The 13,648-nt window shown below is 45.7% G+C and overlaps 1 protein-coding gene across 6 annotated transcripts in view; it reads left to right on the forward strand.

The window, feature by feature from the left end:
• The window catches only part of PRKCE (protein kinase C epsilon), a 508,978-nt gene that overhangs the window by 417,613 nt on the left and 77,717 nt on the right, over positions 1 to 13,648 (forward strand). For all 6 annotated transcript variants that reach the window (XM_061168696.1, XM_061168694.1, XM_061168695.1 and 3 more), the window contains one exon: positions 7,387 to 7,541. In XM_061168696.1, the coding sequence (XP_061024679.1) occupies positions 7,387 to 7,541 (155 nt within the window). The remainder of the gene's footprint in view (positions 1 to 7,386; positions 7,542 to 13,648) is intronic.

Below are 13,648 nucleotides of genomic sequence, written 5' to 3' on the forward strand. Positions count from 1 at the left end.
CAGTTTAGTACAGCTTTAGGTCACTTTAGACTTGAGGTGTCCTGTGTACTTCCAATAAGCAGAGTTAAAAGCAGTTGGGAACAAATATCGGATGGACATGAATGAAGTTTATACCTTCTCAACCAGCAGACTTTTGTGTGGAATTTTTACTATTTGGCCAATTCTGATTAGGTTAATACTTCCCCCACAAAAAATACTTCTCCCCTTTTACCCAAAGGAGGGTAGACTCTACCATCTGTGACTTATAGAAGATTATTATAAGAAACAGCGATGTGAAAACCCATTCTGTATTCTCCGTTCCACTCTTGGCGTTGATGGAATTGGCCATGGCTGTAGGAATTTGGTTGAGATAAATCTGAATTTGGCAAAGACCACAACAGAGTAAGACCTTGCACAATGGGAGGTGAAAGGGGGAGAAAGCTGAGAAGGGCTGAGAATGTGTGAACATGAATTTTTTTAAACAACATTTTTTGGGTGATAATTATTAGTGTTATTGCATAAGAAAATTTACATCACTGATCATAATTATTATTCAGATGAGACTCTCATTCTCTGTTAATTGACAGTCTTCAGTGAGAAGAAAAATCCTTCCTTTTTATTATCTACGGCTCTCTTTCACCAAACTTAGTGGAAGGTCTGTGACACCAGTTGAACAAGGCTCTGCCCGTAGTCCACATATGGTACGTCTGCCTGAGAGCTGGAGAGTCTCACTCATGATTGACTGTTTTTAGTTTATTGTGATGTTGGCTGTTCCGTCTTGGTGGGGAAATAAAATTGAGGTGGTTACGTTTCCCGAAGTGGTTGGATCTTTCCTTTCGTTCGATCCAGGAAGTGTAATAGAGAAGAGGGAGGGTTGCTTGTTGGTCTTTCTCAAAGGTAATAAAACATTTAACACAGTGGAAATAGGGAAGAGATGGAATAACTTCAAGCAACCTTCCTTCAATCCATCATAAACTCTGCTTTTAGAATAGTTTTTTTAAAATCAGCTTTAGTTATGCCATTTTACAACTCAAAAGATCTCTAGAGTTCTTTACTTCCCACCTGTGTTTTCAGAACCATCTGGCCTCACCCCACCATCGAATCTGTCTCCTTCATTCCTATATCCAAGTTTTTTCACCGGCTTACTCTTGCCCTCCTCATCCCTACATGCAATGGCCACTTTTGCTTACCTCTGCCCTTCAGGGCTGTGCTTCTAGCTTGCCAGGCTCTCTACTCCTTCCACCTTCTGTTGTTCAAGACCTCAATTGTGGTCTTTCCCTAATTCAGATTTGTCTCAACCAAATTCCTATAGCAATGGCTAGTTCCATCAATACCAGCTGTATTATGGAAAATAAAATACAGAAAGAATTTTCTTATGAGTGTTTCTTATAATGATTTTCTGTAAGTGCTAAGGCCTGGGTGACAGACAGTTCTTCTCTAGCGGCCGAAGAAGATAAGGTCCCAGATACATAGGTTTCACAATCTAATTTGATACAGAAGGGTTTAGCACATAATGATAGAGCATTTCGTGTTGCTTTTCTGTGGTTTCCTGTGTTCAATTCCTAGCTCCCAAAAATCAAAGCCATGGCTTGTATCATCTTCCATATCTCCCAGTCACCTATCTCAGGGCAGAGCACCCAGGAAAGACCTGTCGAGTTGATAGGTTAAATGATGGAGACATGGAGAGAAAAGGAGATGCTACAGAGTGTGTGAGGTCAGGCCCCATGATTCCCTTAGATGGTACCTTAGAGAAATCGTTCATCCTGTCATTGGCACATCAAAGGCGGACTGTTCCAAGTCCAGTCTTTTGTTGGGCATTCCTGTGAAATTGATTCAAAAATGATAGAATCTTTGCACATATAAACAGCTAACAAACGATGGAGAATGTGTGTCTAAACAAACCCAATTGGCAGGACATGCCGTGCTGCTGTGAGAGGAAGCCTCTGGCTATCCATCACACCTTGAAAGATGAACAGGGAGGGCCTAGTTTTCCCTTCAAAGTCAGGAAAGGTTAGCACTCTGGGAAAATGGAGCCCAATGGGAATTTCAAACACATGGCGTGGCCCTTCCGGCTTGTAGGTCATTATTAACTATTCTTACCCTAAATCGCCATGACATATAATCTCTTTCCTAATTTTATTATTTTACTTGCTATCACAAGACCATAACTTTTCAGACATTCAGGTGTGATTAAGGGAGGAGGAGGTAGAATAAGGCTTTTAAAATCTTTGATTACCTCAGAAAACATATTTGCTTACTTTACAAGGAAGTTGGGGTTTTGTTTTGTTTTGTTTTCTACTGATGCCAAGAGGGGATTAATGAGTAGCTGCTGGGTTTGCCAGCTTTCTTTTGATTTCAGTTTATGTAATTAAGCAGTTCCCAGAATGACTTGAGGTTCTCACTCTTCATCAAAACATGCTTCTCAAATGTGTTAGGTGTGGAGGTCAGAAACAATCCAGACTCACTGAACGGAGGGAGGAGAAGTGAAAAACTTTTCTTGCTTTAAAAACAGTCCCTCCTATGTCAATAGGGTTGACCATGCTTTGGGACCATGCATATTGAGCTGTATTGAGTAGAAAACCAAGTTAAAACTGAAGTTCAGATGGGCTAAAGTTAGAATAACTCGAAACGAGGTTAACAATAGAAATAACGTGGGGAAAACAACTCAGGTTTACTGTTGAATTTCCAGCAACCAGGGCCTCATCTGCAGTGGGTATTTAAGACCTCATGCATTTAACAAAGATACACTAGGAACCCACTCTGTGCCAGGCTCCATTCTAGTTGCTGGGGGTACAATGAGGAACTAAACCAATGAGAATCCCTCCCTCAAGATGCTAACATGGAGTGAGTGTGGGATGAGCAGATTTTTATTGAGCGCCTCTGAGCTGGTAGTGGTGATGGCGATTGCTGGGAAGTATAAGGTGTGTTCCTCAAGGAACTGACCATCTCACGGGGAGGTGAAGACATCTGTGCACGGAACCAAAGAACTGTTCAAAGCTCTACCAAATATTGGATGCTGATACAGACAGACCCCCTGAGGGTGAAATGGTCAGAGTGGGCACTCATGGGCACATTCTGCAGGCAGTAGGCCTAGTGCAGTAGGCTGACTCATCTTGAAGCCTTTAACTCCCTAAGCAGTAAGAAATTGCAGATACAAATATCAGAGCACCCTTTGGTTTCGTTTCTCTCTTACAGCCCCCTAAACTTTTTTAGTTCTTCTCCCCACATGATGCTTGTTTTTAAAGGGAATTATAGCCGCTTTTCTTTGGGGTTAGGCTAATTCCCTTAAAAACCAACAGGGCAGAATTACCAATAGTTCCCGCCCTCATGAAGGATACAGACTACTGGCGGAGAAAGACATAAATCAGTGACACAAATCAAAGCCCCACTGGAGAGTGTCACATGTAATAGGGGGATTTGACCTGGTCAGAAAAGTTAGGGACAGCTTCCTAGAAGAAAAGATGGTTGCACTGAAATCTGAAGGACAAGGAGGGATTAATTAGGTGAAAGGAGAGGGGAAAACACGCCAAGCAGAGGGAACAGCATGAGCAAAGGCCCTGTGGCAGGAGGGAGTTTGCTGTTGGGGTGGAGGGAACAGGGAACAGCTGAAAGTGCTTCTTACTCAGAAGAATTAGATAGGGCCAGATCACACAGGCCGTGAGGCATATTAGGGAGTTTTCTGTTTATTCCAGGAGTATCAGGAAACCTTTGAAAGAGTAGAATGAGTGAAGGAAGGGGGGGATGCATTGTAATCAGATTTTCATTTCAGCAGGGTAACTTTGCCCATAGTGTGATGAGCGTTTGGTGGGGCAGGGCAGGGTAGAGCTGGAATCAACGTAGGGAGCATCAGTAAGAGGCACTTGCAAGAATCTCAACAAGAGATGATAACTGCTTGGGCGAGAATGGTGGCCATGATGGTGGTGACAACAGAAGGGCAAATGTAACAGGTACAGAGGTAATAAGTGCAAAGGTACAAAAGGTAAAAGCAGTAGGGTTTGGTGATGGATATGAGGGATAAAGGAGAGGGAGGTATTGAGAATGACTTTCAGGTTTCTGACTTATACACTTGGCTGGATGGTTAAGCCCTGCCCTGAGACAGGCACCCTGGACGAGGACCAGTTTGCTGGGGGAAGATTATGAAGCAGTTTTGAACACGTTGGGTTTGAGTGCCTTTGAGGCATCAGAGGGAGATGTCAGAAACACAGCTGGGTAAATGGGTCCACAGATTGGAGGAGAGGTCTAGGATGGAGGGAGACGTTTGTGAGTCATAGGTGTCAAGGTGCAGTAGCCACCGTGGGTGTGGATGAGATCATTCAACGAGTACGGAAAGGGGAGGGCCTAGAACATTGCCTTGTGGGATTCCAACACCTAACTTTAAGTTAGGCTGGAGAGAGGAGAAGCCTACAGAGAAGGCAGAACAAAACCTGCCAGAATCACAGGGAAGAACCAGCTGAAAGCTAAAGGGAGCAAGCGTTTGTTGGGAGAGGAGGTGATCAGGGGAAAATACTGCTGAAAGGACAGGGAAAACGTAAGACTCGATAATGACTGTATTAACTATCATACTCTAGCTAGAATACTGTAGTAACAATAGTAACAGACAGTCTTTAAGGAGCAACAGTTATGAACCAGGCACTTTAACATGTAATTTAATCCTCATAAGAGCTTTGTAAGGTGGGTCCTATTATCATCCTCGTTTTCACAGATGAGAAAACTGAGCACAGAGGGCTGAAGTCATTTGCCTGAGGTCACACAGCCAGTAAGTGATGACATCAGCATGGGAGCTCTTCTTTCTCACTCCACGGCCCCTATCCTTAAATGCCATGTGTCCAGTGTTGGAGTATAAAAAGCAGCCAGGGAGGCAGGATGGGGAGGGGAGATGTTTCCTCTTTAGAAATTTGGATTCTTTCAGACACAGGCAAGGAAATACTCCATTGTTGCTGAAGCCCAAGTCCAAGTTGGTGACCATGGACTGGCATTGCAGCAGCTGTTCTGACGGTGGTTCAGCTAGATTAGGGCAGCATTGAATGCATGACGCAGCTGTTCTTGCCATGGGAAAGCCTTGCCCCAAGTGCTCTAGGGCAGTGGTTCTCAAAGTGGGGGTCCCTGGCCAGCAGCATAACATCACCTGGGAACTAAGAGATGCAGATTCTCAGGCTCCAACCCAGATCTTCTGAATCAGAAACTCTGCGGGGCGGGAGGAGCAGGGGAGGAATCCATGTTCTAACAGGCCTCTGTGAGATTCTGATGCACAAGTTTGAGAACCTGTGTTCTTGGGAGATCCTTGAAAAGAAAAAAGAGGAAAACTCCAATAACTTACAATCCATGTATCTCACCTTGGCAGAAACCAGATGGAAGAGTGGTTCTCCACCCTGGTTGCCCACTGGAATCACAGGAGGACCTTTGAAAACTACTGATGCCTGAGTCCCATCCTCAGAAATTCTGGTTTCATTGGATTGGGGTTGGCCTGATCATTTGATTTTTGAAATAAGGATTTGAATGGGGACTAGATGATTAAATGAATGGTTGGCTTCTGAATACTTCTGAGTACAAAATTGTACTTGGGGGAGAAAACAAGGCAGGCTTTGAAGGGGAAGGTCAAGACAAATGGAAGAGAAGCTAGACCTCAGGGCGTTGGTGAATACCAGTAAAGCTTGAATAATTCTGGAGGTTGTGGTGGGGGGAGAAGGTAGTCTGAATTCATAACAATTCTTAAGGATGGACTTATTTTCAAAGAGATGCCAATTATTAAGTAGATATGCCGTCAAGGCTGCTCCATGAATAAAGTGTCATTGTGATTTTTACTCAGTCTTCATGGAAATGATTCTACTAATTCTGATTGAAAACAATATGCTGACATCCTCCTGGCAGCTTCGCTGAGACTGTATCTGTATGTTAAGAATGTACTCTGACCCTCTGGCCTCTCAAACCTCGCTGTTTCCCCTTTGCTCCATGAACCTTCCTCCCCGGCTGACGTAGTCAGTTTACCGGTTCCCAAGCCCTCTCTGTTCCCATGTCCTGGTATTTGTTGACGCCTCCCGCACCTCCTCCTCCTCTAAGGGAGGGCCTAGCTCCTTCTAGAATCCTCCACGGGCCCCCCCCCCCCCACTTCAGAGAGCTCCCCTTTCTCCTAATCCTTTCAGCACCCAGTGTCTTTAAGGCACTCTGCTCCTATTTTGTTTTCATCATTCTACCCATTTCCCATCTCTGCCCCTGGATCATAACCCCCCCCCACCTCCCCGCTGCCTCAGGACAGTGATGGTTTATAACTCTTTGCCTCCTGCCTAGCACAGCACCCCACACTCTACGGGCTCCGCTAACTGTAGGCAAGAAACTGTGCAAAAGTGAATTTCAGTCCATCTTCTTCCCACCTCATGATGGTGAGCAGATGAGAAGGCACCACCCCTAATGAGGTATGACTGTGGTTTGGCCATTCTTGAGGACAGAATCCATAGGAAGCACACCAGGGTGGGAATCCCAAAAGGAGCATCCTCCACAGTGAGACATGGCCCTCGTGGGAGGGGCTCTCACTGTCTCATTAGTCCATGTTGCTTTGTATTAGTTTCCTAGGACTGCCGTAGCAAATCACCACAAACTTGGTGGTTTAAAATAACAGAAATCTGTTCTCTCACAGTTCTGGAGGCCAGACGTCTGAGACCAGTGTCCCTGGGCTGAAGTCAAAGTGTCGGCCAGGCCATGCTCCCTCCAGAGACTCTAGGAGAGATCCTTCCCTGCCTCTTCCAGCTTCTGTTGGCACCGCCTTCCTTGGCTTGTGGCCGCATCACTCTAATCTCCACCTCCCTGGTCACGTTGCTTTCTCCTCCCTTCTCAAATCACCTCTGCCTCCCTCTTATAAGGACATCTGTGACTGCATTTAGGGTCCACCCTGGTGATCCAAAATAAGGACATTTGTGACTGCATTTAAGACCCACTCTGGTGATCCAAAATAATCTCTTCAATTCAAGATCCTTAACTTAATCACAACTGTAAAGTCCTTTTTTACCATCTAAGGTAACATTCACACATTAAGGGATTAGGACATGGATACCTTTGTGGGAGGGGCCATGATATAACCCACCACACATACGAAGGTAACTGGAGCCTGCAAAGGGACAGAGACTTGTCCAAGGTCACACTTCAAGGTCATAACAGAAATTAGACAGAGACCCAGATCTCCTTTCTGTCAATTTTGGGCTTCTCCCACTAGACCAAGCTGACGCCTATGAAAGTAAGACAGAAAGATTTTAGAATAACACTTCGTACCCTAACTCCTTTGTCTTCTCTCCGGAACATGTGCTACTAGGGTTCTTGAGTCCCAGTTCTGTTACTTTGGACTCACAGTACGCTTGCTGGCCTGTGTGCGCAGCTGCAGTGGAATTCGCTAAATGGCATTTCCTCCTCTCCTTTCAGGACCGCCTCTTTTTCGTCATGGAGTATGTAAATGGTGGAGACCTCATGTTCCAGATTCAGCGGTCCAGAAAATTCGACGAGCCTCGTTCCCGGTTCTATGCTGCAGAGGTTACGTCAGCCCTCATGTTCCTCCACCAACATGGAGTCATCTACAGGTACCTCTCCTCTCCTCCTCTCTTCCCCAAAAGCGAAAAAATAAAGAGTTTTCCGGATGCTTGGACTGACTTGGCTCCCGCCCCACTGGTCTCTTAGCAACCCGCTTTAGATTAGTTGTTTGTTCCAGTTTGCTTACAGAGGGCTTTTTTGGGGGCTGTTTATCACTGTGAATGTTAATATTTGAATGGCCCCGGGAGATCTGACCCACTGTTTGTGCCAGTTTTGATTGAAAGCTTAAGCACAACATTTTAAAGGCTCGGCGCCGAGTAACCTTGGGGTGACCTTCGTTTCTCTCTGCCCCACCCCCTACCCTCTTCCTTGAACATCAGGGCATTCTCTTTACTTTTTCCTTCTGTGCCATGAACTTCCTCCCCTTCCCAACCTCTTGCCACTTCCTGAGTTTGTTTGGCTTAGTTGTCTCCAGCAGATAGAGTCAGAGAAGGAGGAGTTCCTTGCGGGTCTCAGGGTTTATGATCTTGGGGGGGAGGAGGGGAGGGGAACTAGACAATATCCAACAGGAAGTGACTCTCTACAGATCATCCAGTCCCTTATTACTGCCTTGTCCCCCTTCCAAGAAAACATAGAACGAACACACACACACAAAAATTTTCCAGTAAGAGAGCGAGACTACGCAGGCTCTTCTGTGAGGTCAGGAATTCTGGGAGGAGTAAATATTTATAATTAGCAACAAGGACACTAAAGTTCCTTAAGGTTTTTTCAATGACTGTCAATTTCTTTACTCAGATTTTGCTTCCTCCTTTTTTTTTTTTTTTTTTTAATTTTAAATTGGGTAGAAGAATAGCTGGCTTGGTTCAACCCAGAACGAATCCCTCACCAGAACTTCACTAACCTGCTCCCGGGAGCAATGCCCTGACTAAATGTTCTCCAAGGGGTTCTGACCAACCCTCACCAGCTTCCTAAAGTTCCTCTGCTCAAAAATAGTCAGTGGCTCCCTATGGCCTGCATAACAAAGCCCATACTTTTTAGCCTGCTTTCATGGCCCTCCACGACAGGAGTCTATGTATTTGTTTCCTGTTACTGCATAACAAATTACCACAAACGCAGTGGCTTAAAACAACACCCATTGATTATCTCACAGTTTCCAGGGGCAGGAGTCCAGGCAAGGCACACCTGGGTTTCTCTGCTGTGATCAAGGTGTCAGCCAGGCTGCATTCTTATCTGAAGTTTGGGCTCCTCTTCCAGGCTTACATGGTTGCGGGCAGAATTCATTTCCTTGCAGCTGGAGCATTCACGTGGCTTCCTCAAGGCCAGCAGGAGAGAAAGTCTTTCCTGCTTTGAGTCTCTAACTTCAGGGAGACCTGGACCCTCTTTGAAACAGATCATTTGATTAGATTGGGCGCAGCCAGGCTAATCTCTCTTTTGTTTAACTCAAAGTCAAATGACTTAGGGACTTTAATTATACATGCAAATCCCTTGGCCCTTGCCCTCTAATATCATATAATCTCAATAGTGATATCACATCCCTTTTCCACATTGTTTTGGTTGGAGGTAAGTCACAGTTTTGCCACCGTATACAAGGGGAGGGGGTATGAGATTATACCAGTGTGACACCTTGGGGGTCACCTTAGGTTATGTCTACTACAACCCAGAACACCTTTCTCCCCTCACTTCCCATGATCTCTTGTTTTGAACCTACCAAGGTTCTTAGCTTTCCTCAAACTCACCTGCCAATTCCCAACTTCCTCATTTTTCTGCCCTCCTTTCCACCTCCTCTGTCCAGCCCAGAAGCCTCATGCAATACTGCCTGCCAGCTCGAAGCCTGGTCCCACCAACCAGAGCAAGTCTCTCCATCCACCACACTTTATTTGCAATTTGGGAATGAATTGCAAGTTGAAACTAATTGCTGCACCTGCCGCTCTTCACCTTGTGTTAGGGTCAGGCATCCATGTGGGTCCTTCACTAAGTCACACCCTCTCTTTTAGGGCCATGGCTGCTTCTTTTTAACCCTTCGATCTTTTTATTTTACATCCTCTTCTTATCTTGCGCATAGTAAATGGTCAACAAATGACCATTGGCTTCAATTAGTTTAAAACCCTAATCTCTGCCCCCAAAACTGGTTGCAGGCTAGTTAGAGATACCGGGGTTAGATATGTGAAAAGATCACCCATACTACAAGGCAGTGAGTGCACTGATAGGTGCCAGTGACAAGAAGAATTGTCATTCATTGATATATCATCCCCATCCCCTCCCTATTAGAGTGGGTATAATCATCCACAGTTTACCAGCAGGGATTCAGAGACTTCCCTTAAATAATTTGCCCCAGGCCGTAAGTGACAGACTTAGGAAGTGTAACTGATCAGCAAGCTCGTGCTACACATCATGACACTTGTCATGGGGCTTATCAAGTCCAAGTCCACACTCTTTACTAGTCATGCCAGGTACTCCAAAACTTGACTTTTTCTTACATGTCTGGTTTCTTCTCCTTTCTACTTCCCTCATTGAATGCTTCCCTCTCATCACACCTGTGAACACTTTTGTTCTATTGACTTCTATGAGCCATACATGCCCCCTGTCTTTCTCTCCTTCCCATCTCCTTGACCATTTCTCTTCAATCTCTATATCACCTGGCCTGTCCTTCTCCCCTCCACCCCCATATTCTAAATGCTGGTTTTTCCCACGGCCTTCATCCCCAAATACTCCTCCTGAGCAATTTCAGCATTTGCATGCCTCCAAATGACACCTGTGTGCCCGTGACTTCCATGTCACTCTCTCCAGAACCCCGCACAAGATCTCTCTCTTGCAAGACAACCTCCGAGGCCTTCTTCCTTCTTCCCTGGCTAGTTTGCAAGAATTTCTTGACTTGACTCACTCACTGCCTCTCGGTTTTCTGCCCTTCTATCTGTCTACCTCTCTCTTCATCGCTGCCCAGTGTTCTTTCAAAGCACAGGCTGATTGTCACAGGGTCCCCTTTTTAGCATCCTTCAACCCTCATAAGATAAAGCACAGAAAGGGGTGCTTTTTCTACCCAGAGGAGATGCCTTTTTGTGTTTCTCACGAAGACACCATGCATGCTGACAGGGCCCTCGTGGCCCCCAACGATCTTTTGATCCTTATCCCCCTTCCCCCAACCACCCTCAAGGCCCTCCAAATTAGGCCATTCTCCCCCAAATACCCTTCTCTTTCATTTCTCCTAGTCTTTGTCTCCACTGTCCCTGGAATTCCCTTGCTCCTAATCTGTGTCTTGATCAGTGAGTGGCTTCCAGGTCACATCTATGGTCTGACTGCCTTCGAGTCCCTGGTTTAAAAAATAGGTAGATTCCAGAATACTGGACAAGGGGACTAGATAAGGATATAGGTGAGGAAAGAGTGGCCATGAGTTGGTGATCGCTGAAGCTGGGTGATGGGTACACGGGGGTTCACTATTCTGTCTGCTTTTTTGTATGTTTTGAATTTGTCATAATAATCATAATTTTTTTAAAAAGAATAGCAATTCCAGGGTACCATTCCTAGAGCCTTTGATTCAGTAGGTCTGGTATGGGGTTCAGGAATCTGTACTTTCTTAAAACATTCCTCAGGTGATTTGGGGACCACGGGTCTAGAAAAATTCCATTCTGCCCTCAGAACTGTGTCAGATTCCCCGTCTCTGGGAGGCCTCCCCTGACCACCCAGCCTGCCGTGGGGGTCATGCCTTCCCTGAGCGACAGCATCTCTCTGGATCAGGCTGGTTCCCTTTGCCAACCTTGTATTTTCACTTAAGATACCTATTCTGTGATTGAGAACTCCATGCAAGCATGCTTACCTGGCTGGCCTAGGATGGTACCCTGCTTGTAGTAGGTGTTCACTAAATACTTGTTCTAGTCTCTAAAGCTCCAGAGCCTTCCAGTCTAGTGGGTTGCTACCTCATACATGTGCACTTTTGAAAGTCTGTGTTGGAAGCATCTGCAACACACACATACAGTTTTTTTTTTTCTTTGACCCTTCCTTAAAGGAACGGTCCCCCTTCCTTTATCTCTCCCGATTCATAGATGAATGAGGACCATGTGATCTCTCTTTCCCACGCTGCTTTGTTTGAAGCTGCCAGCAAACGGGCTATATGGCATGTGTCTCCGCATATTCGCCTCTGGCTGTTCCGAATCCCAGGTGGAGACCATATTTTGGGTGGTACAGGGGTTTATCTGGGAGATTGGCAAGACCAAATTTTTGCAGGAGGAACCTCATTGCTGAAGTTGAGATAGAATTTTCCAGCTTTCCTGCTGGAATTTATACACAAACTAATTAGCAGCTAATTGGCCAGGGTTCAGAAACTAAGGGAAGAAGTCGTTTCCCTGACTGGGGGCTCACACTTGAAGTCGAGCCCAGGCTGACAGGCTCCCTTTCCTCTGGGCCCTCTCTGGTCAGGTTCCCCCCATGGGCGGCACAGGGCACTGTCTCTGTGTCCCCTGCCCAGCATTCCTGAGAATCCTCTGTGTGCTTCAGTGGGAGCAGGCGTTAGCTTACTGTGTGTCCATGCTTCCTAACTATGGCTTTTAAAAATCTCTTCCCCTCCCTTACGCACTCACACATACCATGACAGGGGGAGGTTTTCAGGGGTGGACTTTCTCCCGAAAGTTGATTCAGGAAACTTTCTCCTACTCTACATCATGCTCAGAGCTTGTCTGTTTTCCTCTGAGCTGCTCAGTACAGCAGCTGAGTCTCAGAGGATGCTCCTCTGACCATGGGACATGGAAGAGAGACTGTGGGATCCACCTCAGACACAGAGGGCAGCAGGGGTTCCCTGGGAGGAGAACCAGAGGCTTGGCAGACAGGAATGCATCTTCTTCTTTCACAATCACACGTACTGCGGCAGAGGGTGGTAAAGAACATGGCTTCTGCCACTCTGGCCAAGTGTCTTAACACTAGAAGAATGAATTCCTTCCTTCATTTTTATAAAATTGAGTTCCTTTTTTTAAACTATAGAAGTAGTAGTCATAGGAAAAAATCAAAATTTAAACAGCAAAGAAAGGTAAAGTCAGTTTTCTCTTCCCCGACCTCATAGGTACCCAGGACAAAACAGTTGAACAGCTGCTAGAGAATCCTTCAAGAAATCTTGAGCAAGTGACTGACCCTCTTCATGACTGGCTTCCCTGTGGGGTTCGGATAATACCTGCCTTGTCTCCTTTCTAAAGTAGTTGAGAGTGATCATGGCTAGTCGGACTGTACAGGTAGAAGTGAAGGATATAAAAACAAGTGGGGAATGACAAGGTGTTTTACTTATGTCAAGTATGATTGATGATTAACATTCCTCACTTAGAGCACTAAAATTTGGCCTTTAACCAGCAGGAGAGGAAGTTGTAAGTTTTAAAGCTCTCCTGCTCCTTTAATTCTCCAAGATTTTCAGTCTTTAATGATCCATCATCATCACCCCCCAAAAGTCAGTCTGCCCTGGGTGCCTGTTATGTGTCTGGTGCCAGAACTGAGGGGCAATAAGGGGACAGGAAGAGAGAGAAGGGCATTTCTGCTTTGGCCCCATCTAGATCACTCTGTACTCTAGAGGTGCTTAGAAAAGGCTTTCCTTGTTGTTGATAATGTTTATAAAAAGTCAATTAAGAATTAAGAGCAGGGAGCAAAGATTTCGTTTAGACTCAGATAAGCCTGAGTCTGAAATGTCTGGTCCTCTCCAGGGCTAGGGGACAAAGCCCAAAAGGAGGGACTTGGGAGGGATTTCCCTAGAAAGAGCTGAAGACGTACAGAGGTCTCTGGCTGTGCTCTCCAAGCCCAGCCTCCCTGGGAAATGCATACAGAGTTGTGATGTGCGCCGTAGTCTTGCCTTCCTGGTGGTCTAAGGGGATTGTGTGCCTGGTCTGGAGAATGATAGCCTGCCTTGATCCCTGGAAAGCTTTCCTGCCACAGGCAGTTAGGCGTTTCCTGAGTTGATGAAGGTCTCTGGTTAAAGGCTGTGTTAATAACTGGAAAATCTACTGTTTAGAGTCTCATCTTCTTTCAATACATTTCCGATGTAGCTAATGCTCATACATAGCAGGGGAGGAGGAGGAATTGGTGTGATCCCTTCCACTTTCCTTCTCAGTCTTCTTAGGACCTGGCCCTTAGAAAATCACGTGGGGATCTTTGTTCCCACAGAGCGCTGTTCTCAGCCATCAGCATTCCC

This window comes from Eubalaena glacialis, chromosome 14 (genome assembly GCF_028564815.1).
Source record: "Eubalaena glacialis isolate mEubGla1 chromosome 14, mEubGla1.1.hap2.+ XY, whole genome shotgun sequence".
In the NCBI taxonomy this organism is placed as follows: Eukaryota; Metazoa; Chordata; class Mammalia; order Artiodactyla; family Balaenidae; genus Eubalaena; species Eubalaena glacialis.